Raw genomic sequence first — 21058 nt, forward strand, 5'->3', positions numbered from 1 at the left:
GTTGTGTGTGCTTTTAAAGGCAGAAAATGGAGCTACGTTATTGGTGGGAGCATGGCAACGAGAAAAACATGAATAAATTAGTGGAATGAAAAGCGTTTGTTGATCCCTGTGGGATTTAGACAGCCGGTTTGAAAGATGAGCTTTTGTTCAAGATTTTTACGGCTTTCCATGCCACCTAAGTGCAAGGAAAGACCACTAATTTATTCATTTTTTTCTCGTTGCCATGCTCCCACCAAGAGCGTAGCTCCATTTTCTGCCTTTAAAAGCACACACAACCCGCAATTCCTCTATTCGCTCCGACGAAGGGCTAACGCTCGAAACGTCAGCTTTTGTAATCATTACGGTGGCCAATTTACCATTTCAACTTTGTTTATATATCCAAATTATTTCGTTACTCCCACCGACGCAGCCCCAAACAGTTTCTTTTGAAACTATCAGCCTTTATTCATTTGATTTTAAATTGCAATGTGAGTTCGCGGGTTCTAAAGACCCGCCTAATCCCCAGAGATAAAAGAAATGACAAAAATTCTACTTACAATGCAAATCATATATGACAGAATTTAACTTCGATTGTTGTAGAATTGTAAGCTGATCAAACTAAGCGAGAAAAACTCTAACTTGGCAAGACAGGTAGCCGTCGAATGATATATTATACATCAATCTTTAAGTAGAAGAAACCAATGAGGGTAAATATTACATTTGTTTTGTACTGAGTTCTCTGAGCGACATCGCATTCGGACATATCTGCCAAGATAGCCAGAACGTTGGTTTAACCATAGTTAGTAGAGGGACCGGGTTTGTGGGATTCTGGAATATTCTTCGTTAAGGCCTCTCAACCTAGATGACGACGACAAGCGGGGACTATCCTACTACTATTTTGGTGCTATTCCTTGTCTTTTACAGTACTTGTTTTATTCTATCGATCACTGGCAATACATGGGTTTTGTTGCGCTGCTACAAGAATTTGAAACAAAGATACTATCCATTTACGTTGCTGTTGACAAATTTAGCTTCAGCAGATCTTCTCTTTACCTTCTTAACAATTTTTAACGGTATCGGATTCTTGGAACAATGGGTCGGTGGAAATATTACCTGCAAACTCCAAGGATTCTTGCTCGAGGCGAGTTACACAACTACAGTCACAACACTTGTGGCCATAAGCCAACAAAGACTTATGGCTCTTGTCGACCTCTTCAGCGTTCGAATTAGCAGCTGGAGCAAAAGTCAACGCATAAAACTAATTTTAATGTGGAGTTTTAGCTTGCTCGTCTGCTCTCCTTTGATTTATATCTATCGAGTGAAAACAAACGAAAACGGCGACGTTGTTTGCCTTACTACGACGAGGGGAAATAAAATTCCGCAAATTTTTTATAGTGTTCACACAACAATTTTCTTTGTTGTACCGATGTTGTACATGATATGCACACAGAGCCGCATATATCGGTCTATACGAGTTGCGCCCAAAATCATAAACACCTCGTGTTTAACGCAATTTAATAAACGCCACAGGAAGGCTGCCAAGACACTTGTCGCTCTTACTACAGCCTTTGTGATATGTTGGTCTCCGTTCATGGTCATACGAACACTCCTTCAATTTCATTTGGCGTCCCCTGGTTTGTTTTGGAGGATGTCTCAGCTTTTGATCTTTCTCAATGCTGGGTTAGATCCTCTGTTGTACGGTTATTATGGAGGAAATATGAAGTCTTCCTTGATGAGAGTTTTGTGTCGCTAGAAGTACTTACGGCGCATGTCTTACCGTGTTGATTAAAAAAAGGCGCACTTCTTTAATTATCTTGAGGCAAGCAACTTATTCCTACATGAGTGCCTGGTCAACTTGCCCAGGAGTCATCACAAAATATGATCAATATCATGTGATGATCAATATAATCAAATATGATATGGTCGGTGAAAGTTAGGAGCACCGAGAAGAAAGGCACACTGTCCGTTTAAAACTTCATTTAGAGTAGAGGTTGAAAGATTACTATAATTGTTTAGGATTTTATGATTTTCAGGAGAAACCACCTTACAGTAACTAATACATTGATCCAGCTTTGTCTGGAAACGGCTGGTTTAAAATAACTTCCATCTTCAACCAGAAACCTGCGCCAGAGATCGCGTTCATGATCTATTGAGCAGTTTATTCACAGGATCCAGTGTACGTGTTAGCCAACACTTCGAACAGTTTTTCAGATATTAAATCAGTTGTAATGATTGAAAAGAAGTCGTAAACCATTCATCCATCGTCGTCTGTTACATTATAAATGAAAATATATCTTAGACCTCAACCTTCAAAGACCTTTTATCTATATATGTAAATATCTATGCAATGACAAAGAATAATCCTGAAGTTTGTGTTAAGTTGCGGTAATACAGCTAGAGCAAAAGGTGACATCATGATTATGTCATTAGCATAAGAAGAGAAACAGCCAGGACTTTGAGAGTAGACCGAATTAAAATTGGAGCTCCTGAATGTTTCCTTTCTTTTCTTAACTCTAGCAGGAGACATGGAACTTCAAAAGTCCCTTAAAGCGTGTTGTTCAATTGGTTGGAAGGAGGCTGATTCAATAAGCAGTAGAGAGCAAAGCACACATGTCGTTGAACAATAATTTGCCTTTGACAGTGCAGTCCATGATGACCCAGCTTAATTGCTATGGATTTGGTTTTGATCATGGCAATAATGAACACCAAAAAAAACTTTCACGAAAGAGCCAGAATTATTCAAAGCTATTAAAATCAAACAATGCTAAAACGGATTTTAATGCGGTTTTTGGCATTATTCATTGTACATTATCAACCACTGTTGTATCAGCAATGGGTGATCCTTTTAAGTCAAAATGGCCAAGGTGGGAAATTATGTTGGAAAAGACTCTTGTCCTTTATATTTGCAATTGAAGTTTTGAAAAGCAATAAATAAGACGCCATGGAAAACAGTGGAGCCCTCGTCTTTCTTATTTTCGCAAAGCATGGTGTTTATTTATTTTTCTTTTTATCAGCTAAACGCTTACATCTTTGTACAATAAAATCGCGGATGATCAGGAATGAGCTCTAAAAAAACATGATTCTATACATCAGTGCAGCGTTTTCTGGCCGCAAAGCACAGAATAGAGGAATTGTATCTTCATGCTTATCAAAAAACTGATATTTCAGAGCTAGTAAATGTATGTAATTAAAGATCTTCAGTCTTTCCTGATATCCCAATTGAAGGCGGAGAAGTCTGAGAACACAGCCACTTAGCTGACAAACAGTTAAAGGAATGAAAAATCAACATATAATTACGCTAACTAATATATTTCGTGGTCAAATCCTTTTCCTAATTGCACGCAATTCCTACAAAACTTACAAATGTCATCGTAAATGTATTCTAAAACGAAATAGGAACCAGCCATCCAATGAACGTCACAATAAGCCAACACTTTTTCAAAACTTTGCGTTATAACCTTGCGAAGTATAAAAAAATACTGATATTCCAGAACTCGTGGTTGAAGGCCGAAAAAGCAGAGAACACAAAAGACCCAACATAAAATTATGCTAACTGATTTGTCATCTTGTATGTCAAAGGCGTGTCTTCTGAAAGCCTACGTTTTTCAAAAAGCTTGCGTTATGTCGCCCATTAAGCCCTCGTCACTTACTGTGCCATCATTTCATCTCTAAAGTTTTAGATTGTAATTTTTCAACGATGTATGAATAAAAAAGAAAACCCTTCATCTTTTCTGCTTTGCTCTCCTTGGTTTTTTCTCCTTTTCTCGTTATTTTTACTCAATAAGGATCTTCACGCCTGTAATTGGCGACGTCAAAGGCGATGACAGATCGCAATCACCGATAAATATTCAGGGAATTAATAAAGTGCTTGGTAAACCCTAAGTTTAGCTACCATATCGATATTAAAAATTTCAGAATCCTTTTCAAGTCGGTAGCAACAAATGTTGGTAGCACCAATAGTTACGATTGAAGGCCATCATTTCATCTCTAAAGTTTTAGAAAGTAACCTTTCAACGATTTCTGTCTGTTGTATTCTGAATGTGACTATACCTGAAAGCTCAAAAATCAAATAGACCGTCTATGCAACATATAAATATGTATGCAATAACAAAAAGATAATCCAGAGGCGTAATATCATGTAAAGTTATAGTAATACAGCCAAAGCGATAAGTCAAAGAAATAATTAACATATGAAGAGAAACAGCTGGGATATAAAATGATAGACTGACTTATAGTAGAGCACTTGAGTTTTTCACCAATTTGCAAGAGAAAGTTTTGCCTCGACGGTTGCCATGTAATCGAACTACCAGTTTTGGTTAAATTTGTTCCTTGATTTGCTAGCGGGGACTGATTTCAAGTGCAGTAGATAGCAGAGCTCTAATACTGTCGGCAAAAACTTTTTTTGTGGCATCAATAATATATCAGCTTAAAAGTGATAAAACATTTCAAGCTAAACAAAACTGAAAATGATCATGACGCATATGATTTTTTTAGCATTTCTTAATGAGCATTGTCAATCACCGTTACATCAGTCGTGGGTGATCCTTTGAAGTCCAAAGCAAGAAAGGCGAGGTAGGAAATAAGCAACTAAAATTTTGTCCCCCATAAATACTTGCATTTGCAGTTTTGAAGAGCAAGAGGTGGCAACACGGCCTTTTTAAAGGGGTACACTAAGTTTCTTGAGAATAGGAGGATTCCCTTCCTTTTAATTTTCCTAAAGCAATGCGTTTTTTTTTTTTTTTTGGAAGCCAAAGGTTTTACAAGTCTTGTAATCTCAAAATCATGAATGATAGGTTAAGTGCTCTAAAAAACATCATCTTATACGTTAGTGAAAAGTTATCGGGTAGCAAAATTTAAAAGGTGTAAATAAATTAAAAAATCGATATTTCAGAACTGACAGTAATTGAGGATCCTAAGTTTTTCCTAAAATCTTAATTAAAGGCCATGAAGGTTGAGGACACAGCCAATTGACTAAAAGTTAAAAATGAAGTCCTGACAAGAAAAAAAAATGCTAACTGGTACATTTCGTGCTCAATTCCCTCAAAATTAGCAAGTGTCATCAAGTGCCAAGGACATGTATTGTAAAACAAAATAGGAACCTGGCATCCAATTAATTAGTGTCACATTCTGCCTCCACCTTCCGAAAACCTTGTGTTTCTTTTTCTGTCAAGCCGGCTTCCATCCCACCCTCACTTAATGGGTTCTAATTATAATTACTTTTACGTGGGCGCGATTGAGAAATCATACACTAATATCACACACCCTGTCCATTAGGTCTGCAGTATTTTCCCTTTTATTGTTAGATATAAGTTAACTGTTTAATACCATGCACCCTTAAAATTCAAATTGCAATCCACATTGTAATTTTATTTTTGCTGCCAAAAGTACTTTTTAACTTTGGCTATCGATCATATTAAATCATGTTGCGACGTATTATGATTGATCTTTGAGGAAACTAGTTGATGTCCTAGGGAGGGAAAAAAAAAAAGCATGACTGACAAAATTATTAAGAGAATTAACATCTCGTATTCATTTCATTCAAATTTTTCCAAAGATCTCGGCATTCAGTTCACTCCTATTTGCTAATTTCGTGCTACCGGTCTTGTTCATCAGTAAATTGTCTTCGCACATTTTCTTGTGACATTTAACTTGTAAATCTGGATCTTTTTGCATACAATTAATGTAGTTTCCGCCTGGAGTTTACAAACGCAACTGTTTCAGTGTTCAAGCCAAAAAAACATTTCTCGTCATCCAACAGTAATAGAATCGTTAACACATGTTTCCATGCGTGTTTCTAGTTTCCATTGGTCTTCTCATCCAGAGAGCATAAAGGTATTAAAGACCTCTGCTGGTTTGAAGGCATTGGATGAAAACAAGAAGCTATCGCCAGCTTAACCTACAGATAAACTGACCTTCACTAATATATCACACAGATCATCCACTGGAGAAAGGCAAATTGATGGCAGAACACGGCGAAATATATATCGCATTCGGTTACATAATTTACTCACTGTCGCTCGTCCTATCAGTGATAGGAAATTCCCTTGTTCTTTCTGTTTGCTACCGGGCAATAAAAAGGCAAGGATGTTTACTGAAATGGTTCATAGCCAATTTAGCTGTCGCTGATCTCACGTTTGCGTTGTTGTCCATAATGGACGCGATAGCCGATCATTGGACCTGGGTTGGAGGACAGATCACTTGCAAGTTACAAAGTTTCGTCATTGAAGCCTGCTATACAGTATCCATAACAACTCTTTGTCTTATAAGCTTCGAGAAACTCAAGGCTGTGGTCGAACCGTTTGGTAGAATAGCGGTTAATCCGAAGAGTGTGTACGGAAAATTGATCACTTCGTGGATTGTTAGCTTTCTTGTTGCGTCACCCTTACTTTATGCATACCAGACCCAAGCTGATGACAAAGAAACAGTTCTCTGCACCAACGACACTCTTGGAGATTTGGGAAGACAAATCTATTACAGTATTCACGCCATTTGTTTTTTCCTGGGTCCTCTGATCTTCCTGATTTATGCCCAGGCTAAAATCTTCTCGACTTTGCGCTCTAACGCAAAGGTTTCTCCAATAAAAAACACTTTTACAGCAGCGCGTTCCAAACAGCATCTCAAAGTTGCCAAACCTCTCGCGGCTCTTACGTTAGCGTTTGCAGTGTGCTGGTCGCCCTTTTTCTTTATTCGAGCTTTGCGATACTTCCATGTAACAAACGACGAGTACACCTGGAGAGCCACGCAACTTTTGATATTTTTAAACACGTTGTTAGATCCAATACTTTATGGTATCTACGGAGAGCGCAAGAATATCAAAGCAGTTTTTAAACGCTTATTCCCATGCACAAATGTTCAAACTGGTGCACAGGTACCATGAAGACACAAAAACTGTAAACTACTGAGATTTAAATCTCATTTTTGGGAACACGTTGCCATCTCTTTTCATTTGATGCAACGAAAAGTGGTCTTAGGAGATAAATAGAAATTTTTTTTTATTTTCTTATACGCTTCTTCTAGATTTATACCGTATGACGAGTAGGCTTAGCCACAAGTTGCTCGGCAACTTTTCGGCAACTTTTGAGATTTTCGGCAACTTTTTAGAATTTTGGCAATTTTTAGAATTTTCGGCAACTTTGGGCTTTTTGAGGTTCTTTGAAGCCACTTTCTTCACGTTTTGAGCCACATTGGTCGGTTTTCGATAGACATTTATTCATTCTAAAATACAATAATTAGGGCCCCCCATGGGTTGATTTTTGTGATGCCTTATCACGAGGTCAGCGGTTTCACGTTGCACGTTTTTCAAGATGGCGGACAATTACAGTGATTCCAATACATCCAACTTAGATGAATCTTCTCATTCTGATAGACTATTTGTTGATCAAGTGAAATGGAAAGAACCTCCGATATTATCATTGGACTTTGACAAATAAAGTTTTGATAAGAAGCAATGTGTGAATTTTTAATCTTTAACACCAAAAAAAGGTACGAAAAGCAGAAAAATTTTGGCAACTTTTCGGCAACTTTTTGGAAATTCAGCAACTTTTCGGCAACTTTTTGAAAAAAATAGCAATTTTCTAACAACTTTTAGATACTTTTATCGGCAACTTTTTCGGGATTCATCGGCAACTTGTGGCTAGGCCTAATCACGAGGCAAGTCCCAGTCCAAGTCGAATTTGAGTGACGAGTCAATCCCAGTTCAAGTAAACTCAATTTTTTTTGTTCTTACGTAAAAGATGATATCGATAGACAACACTATATAATTTTAGCCTTCAAAAACAAACAAAAAAATATTAAACCCTGCATTTAAATAGGTTGTTTACCTTTTTCTTCAGTTGAAACATCATGAAGTCGTTACTTTAAGCGCTGTAATAGAAATGTCGCGAATTTCACAAAACTTTTCAAAGGCTGTTGTCGTCCATCAAGACATATCAGATCCCCAGTGACAACCACAACTAATGCTACAATTGCAAAACATTGACTCTTATTGATAATTTTCAACTTCCTATTCATGCATATGACAGCGTTTATGCTACATGTCTCGACAAATTTGAGAGCCATCGGAAATCTTGAAAAGTGAAACCTGTGTATAGTATTACGACACGATCAGTCGAGGGTTAAACTATGTCTTACGGGGGAATGCACTGTTTTTTGAGTGATCTGCATGGACACTTAGCGAAGAAGAAAATATTTTGCTGATGGGATCGGGAAAGTTATTCCCAGATATAGAAAGTAAAGTATATAACAATAAAGCCTTTGTCAAACGGCGTATGATAGTCGATGATGGTTGATTCTCTTCAAACTATCATCAACTATCACCAACAATCATTCGCATGGTCAAACGGCCAAAAAAGCTCGTGATAGTTGATGATAGTTCACCGGCAGTCGAGCGAGCAAAGTCACGGGAGCAGCTAGTTCCAGGCTCTTTCCGCGTAAAATGTGAACACTAAAATGGCTTCGCATGAGACAAACAAACTTGTTGAAGTATGAATTTATCACGACGAAAGAGGGAAGCAGCTTGCCTAGTAGTAATCGATTTGTTGGAGGAATGTACGGAGGATGAATCTGGAAAGCGTTGGTGGAAAAGAGGACGGACAAGGGAATGGATTAAAAGGAGAAACGAAAGGGGGATGTTGAAATTGGTGGAAGAATTGCGAGGGAGGACACTGCCGCTTGCAAGGAAATGTTGGTTTTCAATATTTTATTTCTCATTATTATTATCTTGGGTATAAAAACGAATTTCTGAAGCTGAAGCTGAGCCTCGCGAGGAGCTTTTGGCGGCCATCAGTAAACGAGTCCGCCGATTTTCGGGGAAAACAGCTGACCAAAAACCATCATGAACTATCATACGCGTGGTCAAACGAGAAAAGCTGTCATCGACTATCATGAAGAATTTGAACAAGCTCAAAATGAATGATAGTTGCTGATAGTCGATGATAGTGCATGATAGTTGGTGGTCAAACGGAAGCGCGCGCTTCAACTATCATCGACTATCATGCGCCGTTTGACAAGGGCTTAAGACCTCGACGTAAAATGCAAAAGCATGGGAGGAAATTCTGAAAACATTTTATTCGCCCAACTGATCCGAATGAAACGGGACGTAAATCAAATCCAAAGATGCTCCAGGTAATTGAAACCACAGTCAAAGAAAGAACAAGGTTTGAAACGTCGTGCCGTTGTTACAATAATGACGAGATTATTCTCCAGGGTTGTGTGCAGTCCTATATGCAGACATGGAAATCGTCGCTCTAGTAAACTGAGGCATCGCTCGATAAGACAACTAGTGCGCCTATGTTATAGCCCATTTCTTCTCGATTCTTTGGCTTCAGAATTGGTGTCATAAGATATGCCCTGCAGGCGCAAGCATATCCACTAACATCAACTAGAATGCCATCAATAGTAGATTCCACTAGAGAAATACAAAACAAAAAATAATTCCCTTTTTCCCAATACTGGATTTTTTCAGTTAGATATGTTGAATTGATATTAGTTTGCTAGACGGAGGTTATTTGAAATACGTGCTTCGTTGGGAAGTTTGAGTATGCTTGCTATTTCAATGTACCTTAACACGAGAGCAACATTCCAATAAAGTACATTTTACACAAGTATGAGGTCTTAAAAAAATAATGCACGACTACTTAATGGGAGTAAAGCCGGATAAAGAGGAAGTAGAACATGGAAGTGAAATTTCAAGTTAAATTGATGATTCTAGCACTATCAGAAAGCCATCAAAGACCTATTTAGTTGACAATAGTCCCATTTTTTTGCATACAGCAAATTTATCAAATTACGTTTGTGTCATGAGCAGGAGCAATGCGATTGTTCAGTTGATTTTTTTTTATCACAGGGAAACAGACTCTTAAATCATCCTAGTCTTTAATCATTTCAGCTCGTCGTTAACGAGTTGTTATCAACTCAAAGCTTACTGTAAGAAAAGCCTGGCTTGCTCAGTGTAAAAACCCCCATCAATTCACGGAAGTTTCATGATTACTTTGGTAGTGTGCCATTTGGTGGCATATGGTCCAAACGTAATTTGAAGAGGACTCGAGTAATTTCATTTAACACCATAAAGGTACCTGTTCGCTGACACCCACATAAACAATAAACTGCGTAGGTGTTAAAAGTATGTAATTCATTTTTTGAAGTCTAACCTGAAAATAAACGACAAGATTTCTTCTTGCCTAAGGCCCGGGTCAAACGCCGTACTTCACATGAGCCGAACCTAATTCAACCAATTAGGCTCATGTGAAGTTCGGCGTTTGACCCAATTAAGTTCGACTAATTTTATTTGGAGCGGCTGACGGAGGCGTTCTTCACGCCTGGCCAGCCGTGAAGAACGCCTGAAGATCGACTTTGGGTCAAACGTCGATCCTCATATGAGTCGAAGTAAACGCATAATTAAACGATAACCAAAGTTACGTCTTGTTATAGTATGAATTAACCTTAAATGTATAAATGAGCCTCGTTCACAGTTTTTTTCCAACATGGCTGCCTATCGCGCCGGTGTTGAAGATGATAAAGATTCTTGTATGTCGTGTTTGAACACGACGGAATATCGCAGCCTTCGTTGTAGTGAGCCGTTGTGCAACAAATGCTCACTTCCAGAAGAACACGACGATATTCCAGGTTGGAAAGCTGGAAAGTTTGTTTCGTATTGTGTGCCTTACTCGAAAGAAGCCTTAGGGCAAGGCACACAGTGCTCAACACATGCTTCGGAGGAAATGGCGGGAAGGGTAAGAGGCCACAAAAAGGCGCCATTTTGACTTTACCTTGAAAAGCAACTGACCAACAAGACCGCTTTTGTTATTTGTTTGGTCTAGCAGTTCGGTTCGACTGAATTAAATTTGACGTTTGACTCGAGCAGGCGTTTTTAATTATTTGAGTCGACCTAAACTGTCGTTAGGTTCGGTTCATGTGAAGTACGGCGTTTGACCTGGGCCTAACAATTACACCCTGGTGGTTAGTGCGTCCTATGGAAAAACTTGATTAAATTGTCCACTTGGTTCAGGGTTCTTTGTTTCGCTGGATCTAACGAACTGAAAAAAGTCTGCATTTTATGTGTTTACATTCTTCTGTATGTAATAAGTTATCCAAGCTACTGTAAAAATCTAATCAAGTTTTCAACAAGTAATGTCCGGTGGAGGCTAAGATCAAACTATAGTCATTAACACACCGCGCTAAAAAGATTTTTTATTAAAACATAACTCACAGTTCGGGTCTTTTAAAGAAAAACCAAGGAGCAAAGTTACTAAAAAAAAAAAATAAATAAATAAAAACAAACACACACACACAAATATCATTATATCAGGTTAGATTAGAAATTAGAGTGTACTTCAGGAGAATTAGAAATCATTAGAAATGATGATAAAAGTACTAAATGATTAAAAAAAAAATCCGAACCTGAAAGAGCCATTAAAGGCAAAGTTGTAAGAACAAAAGGACCTATAGATAAGAACCATGTACGTAACGAGGGCACGATAAGTATTTACAGGAAAGAGTTCCGAGTTGTCGAGTTTTATACTGGCCCATGAACTAATTGCTTTAACACTTTCATGTCCAAGGTCTGATGTAATTTTTGTGTCAGATCTCCATTCTGACTGGGGTTCAATTTCGAGAGGGAAGCAAAGCCAACTTTAGAGTCTTACTACTCAAGGTGGGTAGTTAAAGATGAACAGTTTTAACGATATAAAAAATAACGTTGAAAGTGGTTCTTCGTGGAAAAGAAAATGAAGTCGCGCCATTTTTAAAAGTTCATTTGTCACAACAGTTATGCTAATCCTGAGGAAATATATTTTAAAAAATACATATACTGATGGAGAAGCGTTGGTTTCTTTATATTTCAATCTTACATTAAAACTTATGTCAAGCATCTTCCTACGCAATTGTCCACGGTAACTGATCCACTGACTGTTTAGCCGCGCTTTTTGGATGTGACAACTGGTTCAAACGAGTTAGACTAAAGCGGGATAATCACCAACATAAGCTGCGTTATGTTTATAGTAGAAAAGCCAACCCTACCACTGCCTCGCAAAGAAAAAAAAAAGTTGTACTGAGGGAGCATCCCTGTTGAAGTTTAAATCATTTTTTATTAAAAAGGAGGACTCAACGGAAAAAGCAAGTAAATAAGGTTAATACGTTTAGACAACGATAACGATAAAGGGATACTGCATGGGCTTAAGTTCACCTTAAGGCTATAGTAGTCTTTGAGTTCTTAGAATTAATAATTAAGCCCAAATTTAAGAACTACCCGGTTTTTTTTTTCAGTTCCGTTTCTACGATAAATATATTATTTTATTAAAATACTCAGAAAATTTGACAGGTTTGGTCAGGGACTACAGCCTTATGGAATCATTCTGATATCACGTGAAATCTTCTTGAAATCAGGTTTTAAAACTGCTAAATTTAAAGTAGCTGAAAGAGAACAATTTTCACCCGAATGAATTTCATTCTAATGCTTCGAGCATCGATGAATACTCGGGCGTAAAAGGTTAGTGAAAGTTGTCTTGATCCGTTGTTCAGTGAAAAGAAAGAGACAGGTGCATCAATCAATTTAATTCTTAGCATCTTAGCATATGGCAACCACGAAATGCAAATAAAACAGTTTGCACAAAACACATTTTTATTATTTTTTTTTAAAGAGTTTCTGTCGACTCTTCACTGATGACCGGCAGAATTAATTGTTATCTAAAATTAACTCTTAGGGCCAAAAGTAACGCTTACGTCAGTTAGAAAAATACTGTTGAATACTTGTGTATTTCGTGGTGTATTTCGTGGGGTATTTCGATTGACATAAAAAAAAAAAATTCTCATGGAAGCTAGGAGGTTAATAATTTATAAGCGGCGTCTTGGGTATGGATAGTGCGCACGTCTTTCAATTATAATTAACTGCTTTATAATTTGTACGGTTTTTTCAAACAATTCATTGAGACAGTATGCTCTAGATATATTCTAACACTCTTTATGTATTCTTATTGTACCTTAAATATGCAGCTGTCGGTGTAGAACTAAAAACAAAACGTGATAAAAATCAAACAACTGGAAATGAACGCATTTGAAGCGGTGGAAAAAGAAAATCCAAAGGCAGTCTTGGCAAAACACCGTTTGAATTTGTTGGAAAATTGTCAGTTGGCTATTTCTGTGGCGAATGATAGAAATTGCTTGGGTAAACTAGGAAAGGAAGGTGTAAAAAGGCAGCTTTAAATTGTTCGGGAAATTGACAAAAAAAAGAATACTTAAAAAAAATCCCAAAATAATGTGCCCAATTGTTTTCCACTAACCATAATGGCGGTAGGTAACAATTTCGATGCGCCCGCTTCGGTGTCGTTTCTCGTAATTTACATCTTAGTTTTCATCTTATCGACGATTGGCAACACATGGGTCTTGCTAACTTGCCACAAGACTTTAAGAAGAAGGCATTCACCTTTCATGTGGTTATTGGTGAATTTAGCGACGGCGGATCTCCTGTTTACTCTCCTCTCCGTTTTTAACTCGATCGGATATTTGTGGCGCTGGGTAGGTGGAAACAACACTTGTAAGCTACAAGGATTCTTTGTTGAGGCGAGCTACACGACTTCCATCATGACACTTGTAACTATTAGTTACCAAAGATTAAAAGCTATCACAGATCCATTTAATGCCAGAGCAAGAGGCTGGTTCAACAGGGAATATCTTAAACCAGTTATAATTTGGGGATTAAGCTTGCTGGTGTGCACCCCTTTGCTGCATATCTACGGCATTAAAACGGTGGACGGCAACAATGCTTGTATAACTACGAGAGATGGAGTTATTGCCTCACAGATTTACTACAGCTTGCATACAACAATATTCTTTGCGGTCCCGTTGCTGTACATGATGTGTACCCAAATCCGGATAAATATCGCTCTTCGCACAAGCGTTTCACCAACAAGCAAATTGTTCACTTCGCGAGCACAGAGACGACACAAAAAGGCTACAAAGACACTTGCTGCATTAACTTTAGCATTTGCGATCTGTTGGTCCCCTTTTATGGTTAATCGAACGCTAATCTACTTTCGTTTAGCACCACAAGGTCTCATTTGGAGGGCGTCTCAACTTTTAATCTTTCTTAATACCGGATTAGATCCCTTGTTGTACGGATTGTACGACGGAGATTTAAAGTCTCTACTGCGAAGAGTTCTTCACAAGAACAAGGATAACACAGTGAAATCTCTCTACCGAAATACTATGGAGTGAAAGGTATCTTTGAGAATTTAACCAGCTGGACACGACTGTGTTTGCGGCAGCCACAAGGACACAATTTTGGGTGGGGTCGTAATTTTCCTCTACTGACCAACTTTGGAATGCTCCATGATCTGCATGAATCATAACTTGTGTGTTTCTTTAAAGTCACACTCAAATAGAATGGAGAAAGAAATATGACGGAATTACCCTTATGGTCCAAAGATTTAATTCACATTGTCAAAATTATGAGAGAATACTCTCTTGCTCACAGGCCTACAGCCTCAGGAAAATCGGATGGATTTCTCTTACCCTACTGATACGCACTACAACACGTATCCACCGGCGTTCTTAGACATTGAATTTTCACAACCTACCCTTCTATCCAAATACTTTCACTGAGGAAAAAGAAAACAGGACACAATATAGATAAGGGACCTGAGACATAGAAGAGAAAAACAACGTTGGATGAAAAGTTCGTTTAGATATTTCGATCGAATATCGTGCTTGCTAGCTACCGGCTCAAACTTTAGCGCAACTTTAATGTTTGTTCAAAAACTATGTCTTCTTAATTCAGCTAATGCAACACCTACTCCAATATTTTACCTAGTTTTTGGTTTAATATTGACAAAAGGAAGAACAGGCACAGCATTTTGTTTGCAATCTTTTTGTACTGCTCATTGCATAGATCAACAATTTCATCAACTGATGCTATAGGAAAAGAAACGAAGACAATATACAATGAGACGAATAAGTCTAATCACGACTTGGCAATGTCTTTATATATGTATCTGATTTAACTTTTGTGTTAAAAGGTGTTTTTCTCCCACGAAAATCCAATATTGCAGTACGAGTGGGTCCACAGTAATCAAACTGATATATATGATTTTAGAGGCAAAATCAAATTTGCAACAAAAGTCACAAAAGGTACGGTAATTTCATCGTATCACATGTTTGAAGGGAATATATTAGTAAATGACCAATAGGACCTGATGAATCTTATCTAATCTGGGGCATAGTGAACAAACCATTTAATTAATCAATTCATCATAATGTACTTTCCTTATCGCCGAGAGCTCGATAAAATTGGGTAATTGTAAAAACACCGTAAACACTGAACACGATTGGCTACAGTTTTCGCTAACGGGGACTTCAAATCAAGATCTACATAATTAGAAACATTGTTCAATGATTCCTGCGATCACTTGATAATGTACTTTTCTAACATTTGTTTGGATAGCATAACCAAATCCTTGAAAGCAGTAACTGCAACTAGTGTCCAAAATAAAAATCCAATCAGCAGCATTGTGCAAGAGTCCTTTTTAATTAATGCAAATTTAAAATCTCTGAGAGGTTGACAAATTTTCATGGTAATTCACAACTGCATTGAAAGATGCAACTATACCGTGAGTCACAAAGACCTTCCAAGATCGTCAACAAATATATTGTAGAATTGCATCATTGAATAAAATCTCGCATTTTGATTGGTTAACGAAGCCAGGTATTTTGCGTGGAATTGCGCGTTGAAAACGAGGCTAAGTGATAATTTTACGCATCTACGTACACATGACAACTATAAGTAATGCTGTTTCCGTTTTCGATATCGCACGATTCGTGCGATATCAGTTTTCGCGTGCAATTTAATGCGGAATTCCCTCGTCAAGTAATGAATTTTTCTATAAAACGTCTAGGGCGTTGAGTGGTACAGGATTGTGCCGTTCATGATTTGAGTAGCGTAACATTTTAAACAGCACGTTTATCGTAACTTTGATACAAATCATAGAGTCTAACACAAGTAGAAAAAATATCTAGAAAATGGTATAAACTCAACACTTCGAGTAGACGCTGAAAATTTGATAAACTGTACAGTATTTTGATGCTTCTAATTGATTTACGCCGGTTTCATTACCTGAAGAGTTCACTACAAGTTAGCCACGCACAGGCCGCTCTGGAACTGGACCCAGACATCGAAGAGACTCGCTTGAATATTTTGGTATTACCGTCGCTGAATCCGTTTAAGTTTTCGCTCTAAAACAAGCCGGATTTGAAGTAAGTGCTTCTCGGAATAACAGGTCAACCGAAAGTTAGAACGGAAGATGGGACTTGCCTTAGTTTGTGCACGACGGTTCAGGCCGTGATATCACTGATCTATCTACGTTATTGGTTCGGACATACTGCTTAGAGACACACTGGGTGAGACTTAAAACTCGCATCAGTTAGAACTTTTTTAACGTTAAAAGATTTCATGCATTTTCATCAGGGGCGTGAAAGGTTCGTGAAAGATTCTGATCAGGCTTGTTTTCGTTACGAGTTTAAAAATACTGCCACGTAATGAACTGAAGTGCGCAACTCAATTCTGACAAAAATCTTACTCAATCCCGAGGAAACATTTCACGCCTGCAGGCGCGCATTCCTATCGAGTTTAAAACTACCACAGCGTAATGAAATAAAGTTTGCAACTCAGTTCTTTTCTCAGTTCGCATTCCTATCGATCTTAAAACTACCACAGCGTAATGAAATACAGTTTGCAACTCAGTTCTTTTCGCTCCGACGAAGGGCTAATGCTCGAAAAGTCAGCTTTTGTAATCGCTACGGTGGCCAATTTACCATTTCAACTTTGTTGTTATATCCAAATTATTTTGTTACCCCCACCGACGCAGCCCCAAACAGTTTCTTTAGAAACTATCAGCCGCAGTTCTTTTCGATCTTTTTAAATCTAAATTTTAAATTTGGAACTTGCAGAGGTTTACCATGAAATTCACGGCTTTTTTAAATAAGCTTACACCTAAGCACTTTCACGAGGTGCAGAAATAACCTTTAATTGTTTTGGATGAAGGATGAACGATTATTCTACTGCATCAGATCCGTTGCATTCAGATTTGGCACCTCGCATGTAATTAAGGAAAGGATTAACAATGCATATCGTCAAGCTCTGATCAGTTTAAAAGATAGAGGGATATTTCCATAATGATTAAAATTAATTTAATGATCACGTCCAATCTACATGTCAGCAAAACACAGAAACTTTCTATATTCTTCCTGTTGTAACAGCTGCTTTGTAAAGTAAAGAAACTTTCCGAACGGTCTCTTTTGATCTCATAATTAAGCTAGATTCATTCCATACATTCAAACCACAGCGGAAAAACAAGCGAAGTTACAGAGTTCTTTCAATAAAAGAACCGAGCCAGGCAAATTTTAAAAGCTCCTTTGCTAATGAATTTTACCCTTGATTGGGTAAGGATGATGCGTTCTCACACCTACTTAATTTATAATAAAATTTCCTCAAAGTCAACTTCCCCTTCAGAACTCTCTAAATAAAGCCTTGATTTTGATTATTCTTTTTTCAGCCAGAATATGGTACTGCCTTTTTTACAATTCTTTTCAAAACAAGCCACCTTTTTAAACTTGAAAGGCTGATAAGGAAACGTAAACTTTAATTGTGGTGGTATAAAATACGAATACATGCATGACAAACTGGTAAGTACTGACTGCATTAATCATATTTTCTTAGTGATGAAGACAATTTTTCTTTTTCCACACATCACCGAACATCTGTGACATGACTGAGACCAGCAAACAATGTTTTCCTTTATAATTTATTCCCGTTTTAAAGTAAAATCCAGGTTTGTTTTACCTCCTTTTTCATTCAGGAACAAAACGACTAAGCGAAGCTTCATAAGCTGATAGCGACAAACAGGTTTGTTTGAAATAAGCGAAGATTCTGAACAGTCGTTGGCAATCACGGAAACACACAGTTGTGAGCAAGGCACAAAACGCTCGTTTAAAGCAACATTTGAAGAGGTCGTATATACTACACATGGCAACGAGTGAGGGATTTCCAATAGAAGTTGTTGCTACATTTACATGCGTTTATTTCGTAATATTCCTTTCGTCAATCGTGGGGAACTCAATTGTTCTTTGGTTGTGCTGCAAACTAAAACGACAACGAGAGTCTTCCTTGAAGTGTTGCATCGCCAACTTAGCATTTGCAGACTTAACATTTACGGTACTGACCATTTTTGACTTGATAGTATTCTTATGGACCTGGATAGGCAGCGAGATTTCCTGCAAGCTATAAAGCTTCCTCATCGAAGCATGTTACTCCACTTCCATAATGACCCTTGTTCTTATCGGTTTTGAGCGTCTCAAGGCTGTGGTAGACCCTTTCAGTGTCAGACTCATCACTAGGGAGAATACGCTACGAAAGTTAAGCACCGTGTGGTCAGTTAGCGCAGTCGTCGCTTCGCCTTTGATTTATGCTTATCAAACCCAAAAAGATGTAACTGGAACCGTTTCCTGCACGAATATCAATTTCGGGGATTTAGCACGAAAGATCTATTATACCATTCACGCATTTTGGTTTTTCCTTGTACCTCTTGTCTACATGATATTTGTCCAGAAGAGAATTTTTCAATCCTTACGCTCAAGTATTGCCTTAAATACATCAAACGCAATGGCGTCCATGCGTTGCAAGAAGCATTACAAGGTGGCCAAGGTATTGGCAACCCTTACTGTTGCGTTTGCAATATGTTGGTCGCCTTTCATGGTCACTCGCACTTTGATTTACTTCCATCTTACTAATGGCGGTTATATATGGCGAGCATCTCAACTATTGATTCTGCTAAATACCGTCTTGGATCCAATATTATACGGAGTCTATGGAGAGGATTTAAGGCAGTATGCTCGAAGTTTATTCAAGAAAACAGCATGCACATCGTTTTCACGAGTGGGCCCTTTACGTGACAGACAAAAAAGAGTGTAAGTAGAAGATTCACATACCGTGGAACTTACTTCTATAAGCAAAAAGAGCCGCCATAATTTGGCAAAGTAGTGGCTAGTTAACCCTTTACCTATCAACATCAGTATGCATATTCCCCACACTGCTCTCTAAATGTTTCCTATAAGGCGCTGACAAGGATAATTTGTTCAACAATCAAGAGCTTCTTTAGTTGGTGATCATTTTGTTTATATCCGTGACCTTAATATGTGATTCAGGGGTGATATTGTAAGGAGAAATTAGATTCTAGTCACTACAGATCAAGTGTTCAAGTAGGTCACAATCTAGGAAATTATGAACCATGTTTTGTTGCAATATTTCTCGTTTGTTAAGTATAGAGGAAATAAAAAAGCCATTTTAAAGAACAAGCAGAAGGAAATCAAATGAAATAAAATTCAGTAAAATTATATTACCTTAGGGGGCCATTTGGGGCTGTGTTTGCTATTTGTGCAACTATTTCTTGCTCCATAATTAACTTCGTAATTTCGAAGTGTGCCTAGTTTAGCTAGGAAAATATATAACAATTATGGCACTACAAAAATAAACTTAAAGTGGTGTACCACCGCCGAAATAAAGTTTTCGTCAGCACTGATGACGTGTAATTATGACATCTTGTAAAGGACATGTTGAAGTTTGACTGCAGGGGAGAATTTCTGCAAAAGACAGTTAAGGACGTGAAGAGACTTCCCCTATCCATTCTTTCAAATCAAAATGACATTTGAAAGTATTTTTTTAGTTCTATCAGCATGCGTGTTACAAAAAATATCTTTTCATGGTTTTATATATTGTTAGTTGGAAACACCACGCGCGCTCTCATTGACCGATAGGTAACAGGATTATTTACAACAACAAACATATGAAACATATGAGTGAACTGCGGTTATGAGACGTATATAAGAACGATCCTTCGCAGTAAAGCACTATTTGAGCAATAGTGGAAATCAGACCTGAAAAAAAAAAAAAAAAAAAATTTCAGGCCTGTACGGGATTCGAACCACTGACCTCTGCGATACTAGTGCAGCGCTCTACCAATTGAGCTAACAAGCCAACTGGGAGCAGGCCATCAAATTAATTCAATATAAACCCGTAGATGATAAATCGAACAACAACAAACATATGAAACATATGAGTGAACTGCGGTTATGAGACGTATATAAGAACGATCCTTCGCAGTAAAGCACTATTTGAGCAATAGTGGAAATCAGACCTGAAAAAAAAAAAAAAAAAAAAAAAAAAAAATAATTTCAGGCCTGTACGGGATTCGAACCACTGACCTCTGCGATACTAGTGCAGCGCTCTACCAATTGAGCTAACAAGCCAACTGGGAGCAAGCCATCAAATTAATTCGATATAAACCCGTAGATGATAAATCGAACAACAACAAACATATGAAACATATGAGTGAACTGCGGTTATGAGACGTATATAAGAACGATCCTTCGCAGTAAAGCACTATTTGAGCAATAGTGGAAATCAGACCTGAAAAAAAAAAAATTTCGGGCCTGTACGGGATTCGAACCACTGACCTCTGCGATACTAGTGCAGCGCTCTACCAATTGAGCTAACAAGCCAACTGGGAGCAGGCCATCAAATTAATTCTATATAAACCCGTAGATGATAAATCGAACAACAACAAACATATGAAACATATGAGTGAACTGCAGGCCTGAAATTTTTTTTTTTTTTTCAGGTCTGATTTCCACTATTGCTCAAATAGTGCTTTACTGCGAAGGATCGTTCTTATATACGTCTCATAACCGCAGTTCACTCATATGTTTCATATGTTTGTTGTTGTTCGATTTATCATCTACGGGTTTATATCGAATTAATTTGATGGCCTGCTCCCAGTTGGCTTGTTAGCTCAATTGGTAGAGCGCTGCACTAGTATCGCAGAGGTCAGTGGTTCGAATCCCGTACAGGCCTGAAATTTTTTTTTTTTTCAGGTCTGATTTCCACTATTGCTCAAATAGTGCTTTACTGCGAAGGATCGTTCTTATATACGTCTCATAACCGCAGTTCACTCATATGTTTCATATGTTTGTTGTTGTTCGATTTATCATCTACGGGTTTATATCGAATTAATTTGATGGCCTGCTCCCAGTTGGCTTG

At 37.9% G+C, this 21058-nt stretch overlaps 3 protein-coding genes and 1 pseudogene across 3 annotated transcripts; all 4 read left to right on the forward strand.

The window, feature by feature from the left end:
- Nucleotides 1–245: 245 nt before the first annotated feature.
- Nucleotides 246–3518, forward strand: LOC148741993 (QRFP-like peptide receptor). The gene has a single exon (XM_088751556.1). The coding sequence runs from the start codon at nucleotides 842–844 to the stop codon at nucleotides 1730–1732; it is 891 nt and encodes a 296-aa protein (XP_088607682.1). The 5' UTR covers nucleotides 246–841; the 3' UTR covers nucleotides 1733–3518.
- A 1813-nt stretch (nucleotides 3519–5331) lies between these two features.
- LOC111329050 (C-X-C chemokine receptor type 2-like) lies at nucleotides 5332–9519 on the forward strand. Its single transcript, XM_088731377.1, has one exon. The coding sequence runs from the start codon at nucleotides 5939–5941 to the stop codon at nucleotides 6854–6856; it is 918 nt and encodes a 305-aa protein (XP_088587503.1). The 5' UTR covers nucleotides 5332–5938; the 3' UTR covers nucleotides 6857–9519.
- A 3398-nt stretch (nucleotides 9520–12917) lies between these two features.
- On the forward strand, nucleotides 12918–16636 carry LOC111329051 (galanin receptor 2b-like). Its single transcript, XM_088750285.1, has one exon. The coding sequence runs from the start codon at nucleotides 13258–13260 to the stop codon at nucleotides 14185–14187; it is 930 nt and encodes a 309-aa protein (XP_088606411.1). The 5' UTR covers nucleotides 12918–13257; the 3' UTR covers nucleotides 14188–16636.
- Nucleotides 16637–17920: 1284 nt separating this feature from the next.
- Nucleotides 17921–19537, forward strand: LOC148741994 (QRFP-like peptide receptor; annotated as a pseudogene).
- The last annotated feature ends 1521 nt before the right edge of the window (nucleotides 19538–21058 follow it).

This window comes from Stylophora pistillata, chromosome 1 (assembly GCF_964205215.1).
Source record: "Stylophora pistillata chromosome 1, jaStyPist1.2, whole genome shotgun sequence".
NCBI lineage: Eukaryota > Metazoa > Cnidaria > Anthozoa > Scleractinia > Pocilloporidae > Stylophora > Stylophora pistillata.

Bases quoted from the DNA above. Each gene is read 5' to 3' on its own strand.
- LOC111329050 (XM_088731377.1), top strand. From the start codon at position 5,939: ATGGCAGAACACGGCGAAATATATATCGCATTCGGTTACATAATTTAC.
- LOC148741993 (XM_088751556.1), top strand. From the start codon at position 842: ATGACGACGACAAGCGGGGACTATCCTACTACTATTTTGGTGCTATTC.
- LOC111329051 (XM_088750285.1), top strand. From the start codon at position 13,258: ATGGCGGTAGGTAACAATTTCGATGCGCCCGCTTCGGTGTCGTTTCTC.